The 17,536-nt window shown below is 44.7% G+C and overlaps 2 protein-coding genes across 12 annotated transcripts in view; one reads left to right on the top strand and one right to left on the bottom strand.

Moving 5' to 3' along the window:
* Window positions 1-17,536, bottom strand: part of LOC120455472 — a 78,264-nt gene that overhangs the window by 26,830 nt on the left and 33,898 nt on the right. For 10 of the 11 annotated variants that reach the window (XM_039641695.1, XM_039641696.1, XM_039641694.1 and 7 more), the window contains one exon: window positions 2,202-2,248. The exons of the other annotated variant lie outside the window; for it this stretch is intronic. The gene's annotated coding sequence lies outside the window, so the exon portion shown is untranslated. The remainder of the gene's footprint in view (window positions 1-2,201; window positions 2,249-17,536) is intronic. 11 annotated transcript variants of the gene reach the window in all.
* LOC120455475 lies at window positions 6,494-7,514 on the top strand. Its single transcript, XM_039641708.2, has one exon. It carries the CDS (start codon window positions 6,642-6,644, stop codon window positions 7,449-7,451), a length of 810 nt encoding a protein of 269 aa, XP_039497642.1. The 5' UTR covers window positions 6,494-6,641; the 3' UTR covers window positions 7,452-7,514.

Here is a 17,536-nt window from a genome sequence, read left to right as displayed (position 1 = left end):
TTTCTTTGAATCAATACAAGTAGTTGCACGCAGAAGTTGGAATATTACTGATCCACTCTCGTATATGATTGTGCATTCGATTTCTTAGAGTTCTAAAGCGAAATCGAAATAATGATTTAAAAAGGCTTAACTAGTGCAGAAATGGATCACCATTGCGTGCTATGGCTTATTTCCGAATTTGATGGGCTAACGAGTTTGATGGTTGCTGAGTTTTCTTTGAATCAATACAAGTAGTTGCACGCAGAAGTTGGAATATTACTGATCCACTCTCGTATATGATTGTGCATTCGATTTCTTAGAGTTCTAAAGGGAAATCGAAGTAATGATTTAAAAAGGCTTAACTAGTGCAGAAATGGATCACCATTGCGTTTATCTTTTACGCATAGCTTACTGCTGTCTTTTCAAGCGTGGACTTATGCTTTGTCCATCTCTCAATCCCATCTTGTTATCTCACACTGCCATTTGCCCCAGATTTTTCCGAATATTTCCCATCTTACGTCAGTGTCGCAGTCTTAGTTTCGCATTCGTGCATATCACATTAGTCGGCGCGAGTCCTCGCAAAAAACCAAAAAATCAAGAGACCAGTGCAAGGCTGATTGAGCCTGAACATCGCAGATGTGTGTTGGATCCCCGTTACTCCAGTTTTCTTACCTTTCCCCCCAACTCACCCGGAGCTCCCCATCTCCTGCTTATCCCCCATCGAAATTGGCAATTTCGTTTTCATTTAACGCTGACGAAATGCATTTCCTGAAATGAACAGCGAGCAAGCCAGAGATGGAGATGGAGTCGTGAAGGGGAGAGGTGAGGTGAGGTGAGGTGAGGAGAGAAGAGGAGGAGTGGGATTGGCAGGTGCAGGCTGGATGTTGGAGCATGCAGGATGTGCCCGGCACGGAAGGACTTCACTGGCATGGCGCAATGTCAAACGTTGCCGCAAGGACGGCGGCCGGAAGTGCACAACGGCCAACGGCCAACGGGCAACACTCAAGGGGCAAGGCGGAAGGGGGAAGGGTGGAAGGGGGGTGAAAGGGGGCCATGGAGGAGGGGGCAGGTTTGACAGGAGGTCACCTGCCAGGCACAATAAGTTTAATATATTGGCATGGACTTAAGCCCGTCCAGGTGCTGCTCTCCACAGCAGCTGAAGCACCATTCCGATCCGCATTTTCCTTCATCTTTTTTATTTCTTTTTTTTGCAGCTACTGCAGCATAAGACGGCCAGCATATGTCCAGTGTCCTGGACAACAGCTACAGGACACTGGACACTGGACACTGGACTACAGTTACAGGACACTGGACTGAGCATTCTGGACTGAGCTCTCCACTCTGCAGTCGGCTAAGGTGCGGCACTGATGGCTGTCTGGGCATGGCAACTGATTCAGACTGATTAAGACATTCTGGCTAATTCCTTTGCACCTGCCACACGACACGGAATACACTTTAATTTTTCTGGACCAGAGACCAGAGACCGAAATGCCGAAAGGTCAAAGGGAAAGTGCAGTGTTGTGTGATGTTATGCAAGTGAGATAATTGCACCTGTGTGTGGCAGTTTTTGAGCTGCAACTTATCGGTATTATCGTAATTGTACAAAATGAGGCTTCTTTCTTCATGCCATAATTAGTTATATAAATAAGCTGATAGCTTCGATACTTTGCCATTTGCAGGTACTTTTGTACTGTAGCATTTCAATGCTTTCCACCACTTTCGAATTTCATTTAAAGTCCCTTGTTTCTTTCCATTAGCCATTCTAAAAATCGCTTTCCCATCGTTGCTCTTCAATCCGAGTGGACTTAAGTTTACCACCTGACTCTTTCAAATGCTAGCTATGCCAGCTTTAATTCCCCTTCAGCTGGGACTTGCACAACTTGGTCCAGTTTATCGGAAAACATTGTCCGCTTATCTATTTTGCAGTTTTGCAGGACGAAGCGGAAGGAAGATTTGTGTGGCTCAGCTCGAACTGTAACCTTACTGCCAGTGTATTCCAATCCCAATCTATGCAGCTACTTCCCCTCTTCATCTGTGACCTCAAAACTAAATCGAAACTTGCAGTTGCTGTTCCTTCCAGTTTCAGGTGGTCGAAGTTTGTGCGGCTCGAATGCAACAATTCGAAGGGAGAGAGAAAACCAAATACTTTTCAGATCGCAGACGACGACGACGGTTCGCAATCTCTATTATTTGGAACTGTTTGTCATGGGTAGTTTACTTACCGAAAGTCCTCGAGTTACAACATGAAACAAGTCGATGCCGGAGACACCTGTAAGTGAAATGGGAGCAGAGCAAAGAAGAAATCCATTAGTTAAGTTCCCAAAAGTAAGTCCTGCCAGTTCATTACACCCAACCACCACCCACCCATCTCCTACTCCAAAAAATTGTTGTATTAATGATGCAACTGTCAAAGTTTTCCGGCCGCGACTGTACCTGCTAATGAGGCAGGACTCCCCAACTTCCCAAATTCCCAACTCCCCGACTCTCCAGATTCTTCACTTATCTTAAACATTTTTTTTGCGTTCTCCCTTTTTTGGTAAATTGAAAGGAATTAATGACAGGACTCAAGGACTCAAGGACTCAGGTGGGGCGAAGTTGAGGAGACCACGTCAAAGACATGCCAAACATATCACGTAAAACATTAAAATGCTGCAGAGCTTGGGCAAAATGAGATGGCCAAACAATGTTTGCTGTTGCGCCAAATGGAAATGTTGCTAACGAAAATAAAGAACAAATAAGTGTGGGGGGTGAAGTGAGGGGGGAAGGGGGAAAGGGAAATGAATTAAATAAATAGCAGAGCGGGGAAATGGGCGCTTGGCAAAGAAAACAATTAAACGAATTTATTGCTTCAGTTTAATGAATTTTCAGCTTGTTTGCACGCACACACACACATACACATGCCAAAATGGGTGGCTCAGCAGTTTCATTCAACCATTTGATGCATGGTGGGTGGTAGTGGGTGGAAGTGGGCGCTAATGGGTGGTAGTGGGCGGTAGTGGGTGGAAGTGAGCGGTAGTGGGTGGTAGTGGGTGATGGGTTAGGAGTGGCAGGCCTAAAAAGGCGCCACAGGTGTAAAATGCTTATAAATCTACGGACTACGTGCGCGTGTGTGTGTGTGTGAACGAGAATGAATGTTATTGTTGAACAATGCTTAATGAAGTTTTTTTTTTTTTATTTTTTTAACCTGCTCCCAGGATCTGAGCAGCTGCTTAGACAGCAATTGATGGGCCGCCGGGATTTCATGAGCCACCTGTGCTCCTGGAAATCATTTAAAATGCTCATGATAAAACGCTGCCACCAGCTCGAATTTTGCTAACAATTTATGTGATTTAGGGCAATTAACAATGCTGCCAAAAAAGAAGCTAGTTAAATTGTGTGGAAAAAAAAATAAACTTAAGCAGTTACTTAGTTTTATCCGCTAGACACTTAAGCTTAGTGACAACTATGGCATTATGGACTGAAACGGAGTGCCGATGGAAAAACTGTGGGACCATGCAGCCACCGGCAATCGGACACGATGTCTCCGACATGAAAAATGGGGCGAAAAGTGGGCGGAAAATGGGTGGAAAGTAGGTGGAAAGTGGGTGGAAAGTGGAAAACGTGGCTAGTGGCTAGTAAGCGGATAGTGGGCGTATTAGGTGAGGTCCTGGCTTCTCTTGGCTCTCAATTATGATACAATAAACAATTTGCTTGGTCCTTCCCTGTCATCTTTTCCAGTCCTGCCCTTCGTGTCCTTTGGTTTTTCTGTTTTCTTTTTTTTTTGCCCCCATTTATTTTGCTGACTGCAAATTGGCTGCGACGCTTGTTGTCATCGCCGTTTCACCGGAAGCAGATATTTGATAAATTTTTTATGTCATCTTGTGTGTTTCAGTTGTTATGCTTTTTTGCCAGCACTTAGAACAGCGTACTGTTCCTCACTTTCCTGCGGGCTCATGCAAAAAATTTTAATTCACTTTGGCTTGGCTTTTTTCTTTTGGTTTTTTTCGACTTTTCTCTGCTGCGGCCAGCAGTATTGGGGAAATTTGAGATTTTTGCCGACATTTTCTCTGGCATTTTCTTTTGCTCTCGCCATCGGGCTGTTAATTTATTGCCACCCCCCCCTTCCCCGGGGAATCCCCCCTCCAGCGTCACCTGTCCATTTTCAGCTTGGCAACTGTTCGCAGGGCAACAGTTAAGCTAACTTGGCCTTGGGTTGTTGGCCCAAGTGTTGTATTGGTTATTGATTATTGCCTTGCTACCACCTCCTACTTGCTAGTTGTGCAGTATAATAAATCTGCACATTGATTTCACCGAGCTAAAGAACTGACTCAAAATAGCAGCAAAGAAACCAGCAGCCACAATTGCAATTGAAACTGGGAAAATGGGAAATGAATTGTAGAAATACGTGTGCAAATGGAGTGAACTGCCCGCAACGCATGCAAATTTAAAGAGCTTAAAAGATTGCTATTCAATTTAAGAGCGGCTATTTCATTGCCTAACAAAAGAATTAACTATGCTTAATTTGGTTTTCTATTGAATTCTTCCTAATTCTGGCTTAGGGGCATATTTTTGTTCGAAATGTACGCAGTAAAATCCTGGCCAAAGGCAAAAGTCAATTTCCCAAGGTTGTCTGACTTTGGCAAAAAAGGAAAGCAAACAGAACAAAAAAACCCAAAAAAAAATCGTAAGGAATCGTAAGTAGAGAACAGCTCGTAAATCTTGGCACTTTTCACTTGGCACTGACCACTGGCTTCCTCACACTTTTGTGGCCTTAAATATTCATTTGTCGGAGTTGAAAAATTGAACGATTCTGGATTTGGATTCGAACTTGTTCCTTTTCCTTCATTTTCGCTGTGAGCTTAAAATTGCAATCTGCTGACGGCCAAGAGTAATCGCTGAGTGGGCGTGGCTACGCCTTGGATCCTTTGTGTATTGACCCGATATCGCCGTTGGCACAGGCACAAACACAAGCACAAGCACAAGCACATTCACAGTCACATCGATGAGGTCAGGATATTAAGCCTTAATTTATGCAACGATTTCTTTGCGCAACGTGTTTATCGAGCTTCGCTCACAACATTGCCACACAAAGTGCCAGTTGGTTGGTTGCTTGGTCGTTTCGAGGGGGTAAGGTCCAAAAAACACAAAAAAAGGAAAAGGGTGAGCAGCAAGATGAGAAGGTAAAATGCAGGACAATATCCTTCCATGCAGGGCGGTTCCAGTAGGTGGACTTAAAAGCGGATTTCTTACAGCTGAAGTTCCATCTCAGTCTTCCCTTTTGGCGAAAAGTCAACATTCTTGCTTAATTCAAACAAAGTTTTCACACGAACTGCATTTTGTGGACCATCAATATGGATTCTTAAATAGGTTAAACACTTTTACTTTGACTAAATCTCGTTTTATGAGCATTTACTAAACGTTTTCGCAATCGTTAAAATAGTGTGGTGTTTCTTTTGGAAAGTAATATGCTTTTATAGGCAGTGCATTCACTGAGCTGCAAATACAGTGTTTGATAATATTTTTGTTAGCCCAAAATGCAGCAAAAATCCGGTTAAGTTGGGCAGGATTTTGTCACTGGTAGATGGGGATTTGAATTGAGTTGGGGAATGGATGCTGCACACACTGAGGCCGTCGGCAGTCGGCAGTTGGCAGTTGGCAGATGGCATATGGAACATGCCATATGGTTGAATGCCTGGATGGCATGGTGACGTGGTTGCTTGTCTGCTCCCATCCAGAAAGCTAAGAGCTAAGAGCTAAGAGCTCGGAGCTCTGAGCTGGGAGATTGCATTCTACTCAAGTAAACTGGGGCGCAGGATAATAGACAAGAGGATGGCTGCATGTGAATGTGTTGTTGCTGCTGCTGCTGTTGCTGCTGCTGCTGCTGCTGCTGCAATGTGGCAGTGTTGCATGTGAGAATGCATCATTAGTGCAGGAAGAGCCACGTGTTGCTGGCGGAAAACTGCAATAACCAACTGGGGAAATACGGAGTATACCACTCTCGAGGGAGGCGAAACGAAACCATGTGGCAAATGAGGCTAAAACACAAGTGAATCCACGTAAGACCAGAGAAAACTTCCTCAGCTCCTCTCCGTATCTCAATTTCTCCATTACCCCCCCTGTTTCTCTGTCTGTATTTCTGGTTCTGTCTTCTTTGCCAAGTGACGGTGATGGATGGATGTAGATGGTAAAGGACAGCAGTCAACGTTCATTTCCTTGCCGGGAAACTAATATCCAAGCAGGACGCCGAAAAAGATATACATTCCGGATTCTGTACAGTTGACAGAATTCGTTCGTCCAAGCGTATTGAGTTATCAATTGCATTTTTTAGCACAGAATACAACACATGGTTGTACAACTATTGCTTACTTCAACTTAGCATGTAAATTAACTAGTAAAGCTAAATAACTAACAAGTAGATGTTGCTTTAATCAAGTGATAAAATCAACATAGTAGCTATGTGAAATTGTATTAGCTAATCACTGGCTTGTATTTTCAGCAGTTTGTCACCAGTCTGATTTTATAAACGAATTAAATAGTAGCCTTAGGATAGAATGACTTTGCGCGCTTAGCTGAAATCAAAACAAGTTCAATTTCAATTTCAATGCGAGAGGAACTAAACTAAGCCCAAATTCAAAACTAATATACTCGTACATTTTTGTTGCGGAAATTTCTTGTATTTTAAGATGCCCAAACACACTCCGTACACATGGCGCCAACCGGATTTTCCCGGCGATGAAAGCGATCTGTCCTGGAAGGATCCCACCCTGCTGGTCATCTGCCAGAATGCCGATGTGGCAGAGGCGATGAAGCCGCTCCTGCGCTCCCTGAAGCAACCCTTTGCTGCTGGCCTGGTGGTCAGTGTGTTTGTCCACGAGACGATGAGGGATTCGTTTTGTGACCAAGTGCGCAGCTCCATGGAACCGATGCACCACCAGGCGGCCAACCACGCCAACTATGTGAAGGCAGTGGAAATGGTTGATTGCCTCAAGGCGGAAGTGGTCTGCTTGCTGACGCCGGACGACATTCGTTTCCGGTACAAAATGTCCAACGCTTCGCCGGTTATTGTATGCGAATTCGATCACAGTTTCTTTGGCGGATCGCGACCCAGTTCGGTGGTCACTATGCACACTTTTCGCAATGCCACCGAGTTACCCCGCCTCTTGGCCACCGAACGTGTGCCATTTGTAAGTGCCGCCATTTGGGGCAGGCAAATGGCCACCGTGTATGAGGCGGCATTGCAGCTGGACATCTCGGTGGTGTACATCAACTGCCAGGGAATATCACTCACTCCCATCAAGAGCTACCTCGAGGCCGGGAAGCCGCACGTGGTGATGGCCCAGTATCACCATTTCGAGGTGATTCTCCACGGCGGCAGGCATCGGGCTATCGTGTATCCGGCCGTGGTTCTCTGGGAGCCACCGATCCGGGCATCGGCGGGATCGGAGGAAAAGTCCGAGGCGGAGATATATAGCTGTGAGGCAAAGCCAAGCTAGTAGCCTTTAGTTCTTGTAGGATACACTTTGTTCTTAGAATAAATATATATTTCTTTCCACGCATGTTGATTATTTATAACTCCATATTACTCGCTAAAAAGGGGTTTATAAATCAAGTTTTTGTACGCTTTCAGCGGCACACATAAATCCTCCATTGGTTGCTTCAGAAACATCCCAAAGCCATAAACAACTGGCGACGCGTATGTAAGTGGGCGTGAGAACAAAAATAGTTCAAGTGCCTACATTCGGCAAGCCAAAGCACTTAGTCGTGTTGCACCACCACCCAACGCCCACAGCCCCATTGCCACCCCCTTTTCACCCCTTTTCAACCCACCACCTCCTTCACAGTGGCAGTCATGCCACATTGCATCTATCCGCGATTTTCGCAATGAGTTTCACTTAACTTTTGCGTCACTTAAATGTAATTTGTGGAACTTTTTGGCTCAGCCTTTGGGCCTTCTATGTGTGCGAGTGGGCGTGGCATATTTACGATGGGTTAACGTACGTGTGTTTGTATATATGTACATATGTACATATGTATGTATGTACGTATGGCTGTTGTTGCACATTCGATTGCTTTCGCCGGCGGCATCGCTTCGTTCGCCACTTTTGAGTGCATTTCAGTGTAATCAAGCGCTCACTTCAGGAGTCCTTCCCAGTCCTTTTCCAGCCACCCAGCTACCCAACACCCAGCCACCCAGCACCCCATGCAAAAAAAACACACCCACTCCATGGCCGCTATATGCATTTTTGCATTTCATCATTTGTTGCCAGCTTTTTGCCCGCCAACTGCAAAATTTGCACCCCTTTTTCCCTCTCTTTGCCTTTTATTTTTTTTGTTCAACATTTCGATTTTGTGAGCCTACACAGAGCGAAAAAAAGGGTGGGTGCTGCTGTGCTGCTGTGCTGGTGCATTGTTTTTATATTTTCGCCACCCTCTTTTTGGCGCCTCGCTGTGTGTTTGAGTGGCCTTTTAATGCAGCCGCTTAGCGAGCGTGTTGCAAGTTGCAAGTTGCAACTCGAGAGTTGAGTTGTTGCTGCCGCCCATTGTTAGTGCTATTGTTATTGTTATTGTTATTGTTGTTGCTATTGCTATTGTTTGGCCTGCTGCTGGCAACGATATTCATTATTTATTTCACTGACCCAGTTGCCCCAGTGCCGGCTGGTCCATGTCCATGTCCTGACCCAATTTCCCAGCACCAGTTTGAGTTTCAACTGGCCAAATTGCCAACACGCAGCTCGAGCATTCTACCAAAACAGCGAATCCACTTAACTTGGCAAATATCGAAAATGCGAGAATTTGGTTAAAAAATGGTTTTCCGAACAGTCGCTCGAAAATAATACGAATAGTTGGAAAGTTGGCACTGTTAATTAGCAGTACAAAACAGCTTTTCTCTAAGCTGTGCCAGCTTTGCTGCCAAGTAAGTGATTAAGAGAGAAATATCTTTAGAAAGGTTTAAAGTTACCACAACTGCAAAGCAAGTGGCTTTAAGGAGTTATTCAGCTATAATAAAACGAGAAGAGAGTAATGAAAATTGGATTGGAAGACAGAACAGCGTCAAATTGAGTGGAAGATATTGTATTAGGCAGGCCAACAGATGGAACAAGGGGACATGTCAGAAGATGGCTTTTCAGCTGATTACAAAAGGAGCACGAGGAGCAGGTGGAGCAAGGGGAACAAGAGGAGCAAGAGGAGCAAGAGGAGCAAGGGGAGCAAGAGGAGCAAGGGGAGCAAGAGGAGCAGGACATGACAGTGCTTCAGCATGGGGATAGTCGAGGACAGCTGAGGCAGTCAGAAGTGAGCGGTTGGAGAATGGGAATGGGAATGAGTGACTGGCAACAAATCCCACTGAATTCATCCATCTTTCCCGCTCTTTGTGATCATCCGCTGCCCGGAGCAACGAGGTCCTTCCTGGGACAATTACAAAATTTAGATTATGTTTTCGTTTGCGTTTTTTATTTCCCCCCCTGTCCTGTCCTGTCCTGTTCTGTTCTGTTCTTGCCACAAACAATGCAGCTTAAATGGCGCGGGGGGCGGTGCAGAAGCGGGGGCACGGTGCTGATTGACAGGAAACAACGCCAACAAGTTGTTGACGGCACTGCCACAAAAAGAGGGGCGGCCCTTTGGCGGAAGATGGGGCGTGGCTGGGGCTGGAGGAGCAGCTGTTGCCCGAGTTGGTGCTGAATTAACTTGCATTGTGTAAGGACAGACAAAAGCCGGTGGCTGGACGGTGGCGCAAAACTTGAAGGAGCCACACTGGAATACACATAGTGAATGGGAGGAAACAAAATTCCGGGAGTAACTTATGCAGCGAAATGTTTGCCATTGTGCGGCGTCGTTTAAAAGTCCTGCCACTGCCACTGCCGCATTCCGCCGACACCTTGCCACCAAACTTTTCGACGACCCTGCCACGCCCCCTCTTTCCGGCGTCGCCGCCCACATATTCCAGTGCATCTCGGAAGTTCGCACACTCACTTGCTTACAAAGCGCACAAAATTCGCTTCAACATGGCCTGCACAGCTAAAAATTTCGTGTAATTGTGGCCTATTTCATATATTATTATATATATATATATTTCTTAGAATAGAAGCTATACTTACAAGCACTTTGTGGTTTTGCAATGAACTAACATCTATAATTTCTGAGATTTTACTATGTTACTGCCGTAGTGCCACACTGGTGCTCGGATGCAGTGCAGCGTGCTGGAGATATCTGGCCAAGTGTTGGCCAATCCGGCGTCCTCCAGCATGGAGGACCCCGCCCTCTCCTTCCAAGGACTCTTCTTTCAATAGCCTTTCACTTGGATGGACTTTCGCCGGATGGGGATGGGGATGGGCGGGTAGGCAGGTGGAAGCAGGGAACCTTCCAGGTGCTGTTGCCACTGTTGTACGGAAACACTACAAGGATAATGGCAGCGGCAACAACAACTGCATCCGAACAACAATAAGTGGCTGCCTCGGCAGTCGCTGCCATGTTGCAAAAGTAATTCAATTTGACTTTTTGTTTTGAAGCTGTCGAGTGGCATGGGGCACGAGGGAACTGGAGGATGAAGTGGAGGACTGGATGACTGGAGGAGTGTAAGGGATGCTGCAGCACTCGGGGATTGGCCAGAACAACGCCAGCTGGCCGAGAAACTTTTTGAGGAGCGGTTAAATAAGAAATTGCAAGGGGAGGAGGGAGGGAGGGGTCTTGGCCATGACGGTGTATAAGCTGCACTCTCGACGAGCGTCAATTGATTTAGTCATCGAGTTATTGCCGAGTTGGCAGCCCTCGCCTTGGGGCGACCATTGCTTTTCCACATCCACATCCACATCCACTTCCGCTTCCGCCCACGCCCACTTCAAGGGCGGCTAAGGTAGCTGCGCAAATCCTGCGATATCCTAAACAAATAATGTCAAGCAGGAAGAGGCCTGCCTGAAATGGTTTCATAATTTTTGGGTCAAGTTTTTCCTTGCTATGTTATTCTTTAAAGCCACTGAAATTCTTTATTCGTGATAAGAGCAGCAGGAGAAGAAAAACAAGCGGTTTGCTGCTACATTTTCATTAGCGCCCTTTACCTAATTATAATTTTATATTTCTTTATAATCTATTTAATGAGAAACCTCTACAAAATAATTGTACAATGCAATAAATTGCAGATTGTGCAATCATTGACGGAACTCATTAATTAAGCTTATTAATTCAAGCACTCTGTAAATGTATTTAGACTAAACACACTTCTTGCCCATTTAAACGCTGTGCAATTGGTGCTGCAAACTGTTGTACGTGGCATAATGCTTTAATCTCCGGGCCTGCCAAAAACCAAAAACACCGAACCAGGACGAGGACGAGGACGAGGATGAGGACGAGGAAGCAACCATATGGCGCCGCAGTCTATCATTGAAAGGCAAATCACAGCTGGCCCCTATATTAATTAAATAATAATTTCAGCAATTTGGTTTTGATTACACTTGGCCCATTCCACATTCTATATCCCACATCCACATCTCATTCCCAATTGCTATTCACCATTTGCCATTTGCCATCGTCAGAGTGCCGCAAAACGACTGCGCAGCTGAAGGCGAAGACACCTTAAGTGAGTCCTCCCCTGTCGGCGAGACCGATCCCCTGGGGCAAAATATGATTTGTGGTCAAGGCGGGCGACGAAAACGAAGAAGCCATAAGCCAAATTAACAATTAAAGTAAGCCAGGCCAGTGAGACCATGGACCAGAGACCAGTAAGTCCAAGGAGACAGGACAAACAAACTGGGAACTGGGAGCTGGGAAAAGGGGAAATGGAAAGTGGGAGATGGTAACTCGAAACTGGGAACTCGAAACTGCGAGTAGATAAACCGGAGTGAGTGGCAGGCCAAAACAAACAAAAGGACCAAGATACAATATACATGTTCGGGGCTTCGGGATTGGGATTGGAAATGGGAATGGGAATGGGAATGGAAATGGGCTCTACTCTGAGGCAGTGCAACTTTCGTAGCCCTGATTGCTGAAGTTTTGCTGTCTCGTGTTTGTTGCTGCGGCGGAAAGGCCATAATAGTTGCTGGGATTCCGGATTCCGGCACAACACGCCGAACATTTTTGGATCTCCAAGTGCTCCAGCAGCCTTGAGCACTCCAGTTTTCCGTTCTGAGCACTGAGTACTGAGCACTGAGTACTGAGTACTGAGTACTGCCTGCAGAGGCAGTAAATTGCATTTAAAATGCCATAAATTAAGAGACAACAACTGACGATGGCGCCGATGCCGAGATAGAGAGAGACGCAGAGGTGTTGGGGCCATTGCAGTTTCCACTATTAAAATGCATTAAAAATTGTTTTTAATGTCAGCTGCATAGACGCACACACACACACACACATACATACACTTTTTATGTAAGCCACACCGGATAAAGGTCACACACAAACACGCGCACGCCAGGCTTAAATGCATGCATTAAAAAAATAAATTTGAAAAAATGAAAAAATAAACACAAAGAGCTGGGGGAGGTCGACTTTACCACTAGCAAGCAACCCCCTCTGCTAATCCAATTTGTCATAATTAAATTACTTTAAGCCACTTTCCACTTGCCAGGACGTTTTTTTATTATTATTTTTTTGTTTTTTACTTTTTCCACCCGCCTACCTGCCCACTCTTGAAAAGTTTTGGAGGCCGCACTTAGCGCGCGCATAAACCTCAATTAAATGCTCGCTCGGAACAAAGGCGATTGGGAGCGGGAAAACCGGAGCGGGAAAATCGTAGCGGAGAGGAGGTGTGCAAAATGGGCGGAAAATGCGAACAAAAAAAATGCTTGCTGTGCTAAACGGCGATGGCTTGGAAAAGTGCAGCGTGCTTTTGGGCGCATTAATATCGAATGAGAAATAATTACAAGTGCTTAACGAGGCGATTTCGATGCTCATTACACTGTGCTCGCTGCTGGCCACGCCCTCTTTGCCATTCCCGCGTTTTTCGCCCACAACAGCTATAGAGATACACGCAGATACACACACTCGCACACACATGCACATAAACATTCATTAATAGGATAAAACGTTAACTGGCAACGGCCACAAAATGCAAAGTATCATTCCCTTTAGGAAGAGATGTGGTGCCCTGGTAAAAGTTGTATGGAATCGATGCAAGGTACTCATCGTTTGCAAAAATGTGTAAGCGAAAAACGATTTCAGCAGCCTGAATTAAATAAAAGACAAAAAACTAGCGATGAAATTAATATTACTCATACGACACGTTGCCTAACCAAGCTGCACTCCATTACTTATACGCACTGTTGACTTGCCTTGCTTGTGATTATGGCAAACCCATCAAATACATTATTTCCTCGTATGCAGAAGTTGCTTCTTTCAAAGCTTTTCCAAACATTGGTTTCTGTTATATTATTATTTTACCGAATCACCATTCATTTGCCGACCAACGCAAAAGATATTTGATTTTAATTGGACAAAATGTAACGATGATTAATTTACTCGTCAATGGAGAATTAAAATGATGATGGCTTTGCAATAAACAAGTGCAATTTCGCTTTGCACGCATAAAGGTATCGGTTAAATGGAAATGACGGGAATGTTTTATTGATTGACTAATTGGTCAATGACAAATGAAAGCACAAAATTTGAAAATATGTTTGTCCAATTATAAAGATGACTTTTGATGCCCGCAGCCAACGATATGGGGGGCAAACCACAATCTGCACAGAAAATGTGTAAATTAATACACTTGTGTTGAATGTTGCGACAAACAATGAAGGAAATTCATTGATAGCTGGGAAATTTTGCTGTATGCCAAAGATAAACAGCTTAATGAGCCTGACCGAACTTTAAAATGGCCGATATTGCGAGCATATTGTATTGGCCAAAATAAATCGTTGTTTTATTGGCAATTTAAATGTGCAGAAAAGCGTAAATATTCAAGTCTCATCAGCTTAGCACTTAGTGCGACCATTTATCCGGAAAATCTCCGGTAATTGAAAAAAATCAATTAATTGGAAACGTGCATAATGAATGTCGGACAAACGTGTTTACAAGACCGAAAAGGCAAACAAAACCGATTTCCGATGACAAAATTACGCACTTAGAATGCAATTTTGACGCAACATACTCTTATGTCATGTAATCGGTTATGTATTTGTTATATATGCATGTAGATAGGGTGGTATGTGTATTATATTATACATTATATATTATATACATTGTAAAATCGCTGCTTTGTTCTGGTGGCCAGTAAATCATTGACCGAAATTGGTGCGCTTCAGTGGAGGGCTGGGCAAACACGGCGTAAATTAATAAATATTAAAATGTCCAGCCATGTCCTGGAACTCTCCAAGCTCGTCCTGTGTGCTGACTTACTCATCTGGCACTTGAAAATGAACAATGCGATAAAAAGCACAAAACACTCAGTCCGAAAAATGGGACGGCAGACGGGAGACGGAAGATAGAGCAAACAAACTTCTGAGCCATTACACAACAAAATGGCGTTAACAGCGCAGCAAAAATGCTGCAAATCGGGATAGTGAGGCACTAGTTGTACCCTTTGCGAGTTTAGCGTTTCGTTGGACATTTCCGCTTTGCGATGTGGTGCTGATATACCCAACATGCTGTGCAGAAAATTGTGTGCTTGTGTGTGGGGAAACCAGGCGAAACAATATATAAACAACAATTCAAATGCAAAAAAAAGCACACTTAAACACTCACATTGCAATAATATTTTACATTTCATGTTGCCAAAAGGTTTATCCAGCGAGCAGACGGAAGTGAAAACTCTCTAACAAAGGCGAAAAAAAGTGCAAAAAAAAGAAAAAAAATCAAGTCCAACCACAGGCGGACAGCAAAGCACCACAATGAATTACCAAAAGGGGGGGGGTGGTGTGCCCAGAAATATGCAATGATAATCTGAAATGCAAACAGAAAGTGGCGACTCACTCCTCAGTTCATGAGGGCCATCAGGATCAGCATTTGCATCTGCATCCTCCACATCCACAGCCACATCCACATCCACATCCACATCCGCATCACCATCCACATTCCCATCAACGTCAACATCAGGGGGCGAAATGCTGTTGGTTTTCCCATTGGTTGCTGAAGTTTCTGATTCCGCAGCTGCCGCTCCTGTTTGCCAGTCAATCAATGCACCCAACGCCCAACCACTGAACCACTGAACCACTGAACCACTGAGCCAACGTACCACTGAACCACCAAGCAACTGCACCACCATATGTGTGGGCAGTGCTAATTGTGATGGATTAATTGGCCAGGCCAAGCTCAACCGCATTATTTAGCTGCATTTTAAAGGCCAATGACAATTGCGCTAATGGTCTGGCTGGCTGGCTTTTTGGCTTACAATGAGCTCCTGCCAATGAGGTCCTGCCAGGTCCTGGGCAACAGGTCAATTGGGTCCTTGTAACAGCTAAATTGCTGAATTAGTAACTCGCTGCAATTAAATATAAACGATCACTTTCTACTTACAATTACTGCTGGTTGCTGTGCAAACAGAAAAATGCTAATCAAATTAGCCGATGCCGCACTTTTTTTTCCTTGACCTGCATTATTTACAAACTTCCCGCTAACCACTTCACTACTTATTTATTTATTTATTTATTTACATGCAACATTTCAATTAAATTTCAATTTATTTCTGCAAGCTCATTGATTATGCATGGCAATTAATTTTATACACTTTTCAGTATGCAATATTTTCAATTAGTCTGGCCAGTGGCCAGTGACCAGTGACTACTAGGAGACCAGGAGTACGGACGCACTGGACTGGATTCGAGTGGGGATTTGGGGGACATAGACAGCATAATATGCTAGCCATCCCTTCGCTCGGTGTAATTAATACACGGCAGTGGGTGGTGTAAGGGGTGTGGCTGGTAGTCCAGAGATTGGATGGCTTCATGGATCCATGGCAAAAGGATTATGCAGTGCAGTGGACAGGATGAGGCCGAGCCAGGCATATTGAATGTCCGAGGAGCAGACAATTAGTTGCTCATGTGACAAATACAAGGCCCGGGGAAAATGTGAAATGGCAATAAAAGAAGGAAAAATATTGGAAGAACTAAGACTGAGCGGCTGGCTGGTTGGCAACTGGCATCTAAAATTGCATTTAAATAATGAAAAAGCCTTAAAACAAAAGGCCGGTCGTCAAACAATAGCAAAATGCAGCCAAATGGCCAACAAAAGCTGCAAAAAAGGAAGGAAGGAAACAAACGAAGGTTGAATGGATGGAAGAAAGGAAGGAAGGAAGTAACTTGGCTCAAATCAAGAACATGTAAATACAAACAGGCCGATGTTTGACGCTTGGCTAGCCACTGTCCGAAACTACTGACCCCTGACCCCTGACCACTGACCTCTGACCCCTTACATCCGTCATTTCCCTGACCGAAATGCCGCTTCGAAGAAGAGAATTGTAAATTTCAATTGCAATTCATATATATTGTGAAACAGTGAAACATTCTTCTTCTGTCCACTTTTTGGTTGCCTAGGGATTCCTGAATAAATGATAGCTCAACTCAGCTTCCACTCTGTCATCAGATATGCCACATATGTACATATGTACATACATATATCTATCTGTATGTATAGATATATATGACTAGGTGACTATAAGTGGCTGAAACTTGAGAATCACCTCATTAGCACTTTGTTTGCGTCGGCCACGCAACGTATGCGTAATAAGCGACATCACACCACGAAACACCAATAGCGATGCAAATAAGAAGCTAATTAGGCGCTGATTGATGCCTCTTCATGGCCAACAGCCACACAATATGGTAATGAATGAATGTTGCTCTCTTGGCTAATGGATATACAAAAGCCGAAATGCTGAAATGTCCCAAAAAGATACCCAAACGATGGCAAAGGCGAATTGCATAACCATTTTAGCCATGCCTTCAAAGGGGGCAGAAAACCATCACAGGGGGGGGAGGTGGAGCTAAGCGCCTTAAGGCAGCTGCCTCCTCCTCCTTTTCATCCTCATCACACACCCAATCCTCCCGCTCCGGGTGTGTGGCATCTCCTCCATTCGTCAGCTGCCAGTTGTCAATTGTCAGTTGTCACTTGCCCGCCTCGTGTGGCCTGCTAATGCGATGCGTTGCGATGCGACGCGCATCTGAATGATGCAGCAACTGGAAATGGTTGCCAGCAAATGGCAACTATGTGCATGTGGCATGCTAGAGAGCTGGCCAACTGGCAGCACCAGATAGGCAGAGGCAGAGGCAGAGTCAGCTCACTAATTGCCGCAAAAACGGAAGGAGGCAGCAGCGAAGCGGGTGTCGCCACCCATGAGATCGCGTTAGTTATGTTGTTAGGCAGGGTCGACTTTCGCCGGGTATCTGGGCAGATGCGTAGCAAGGAGCTTGGAGTGTGGGACTTTGGGGAAATCTATGGTTACCGAATGTCTTTAATCGAAATGCTGACAAAGCACTATGGCAACTTTGCATACTTTGTATGTTAAGGAAAAGTTGAACAATTTTCTGGTTTGCATACAGGTGGATGGATAGGGAGTTTGGTTATGCACTTTATCAGGCAGTACATTCCACTTTTGGACAACTATTGTAACCAAAAAAATAACAAAATAAAAAAGTCAAAAAATTATGATTTCTTT

This window comes from Drosophila santomea, chromosome X (genome assembly GCF_016746245.2).
Source record: "Drosophila santomea strain STO CAGO 1482 chromosome X, Prin_Dsan_1.1, whole genome shotgun sequence".
In the NCBI taxonomy this organism is placed as follows: Eukaryota; Metazoa; Arthropoda; class Insecta; order Diptera; family Drosophilidae; genus Drosophila; species Drosophila santomea.
The sequence above is the reverse complement of the archived record's forward strand: the minus strand, read 5'-3'. Positions and strand labels throughout refer to the sequence as shown.

Excerpts from the sequence above, each read along its gene's own strand:
- LOC120455475 (XM_039641708.2), top strand. The coding sequence starts at position 6,642 with ATGCCCAAACACACTCCGTACACATGGCGCCAACCGGATTTTCCCGGC.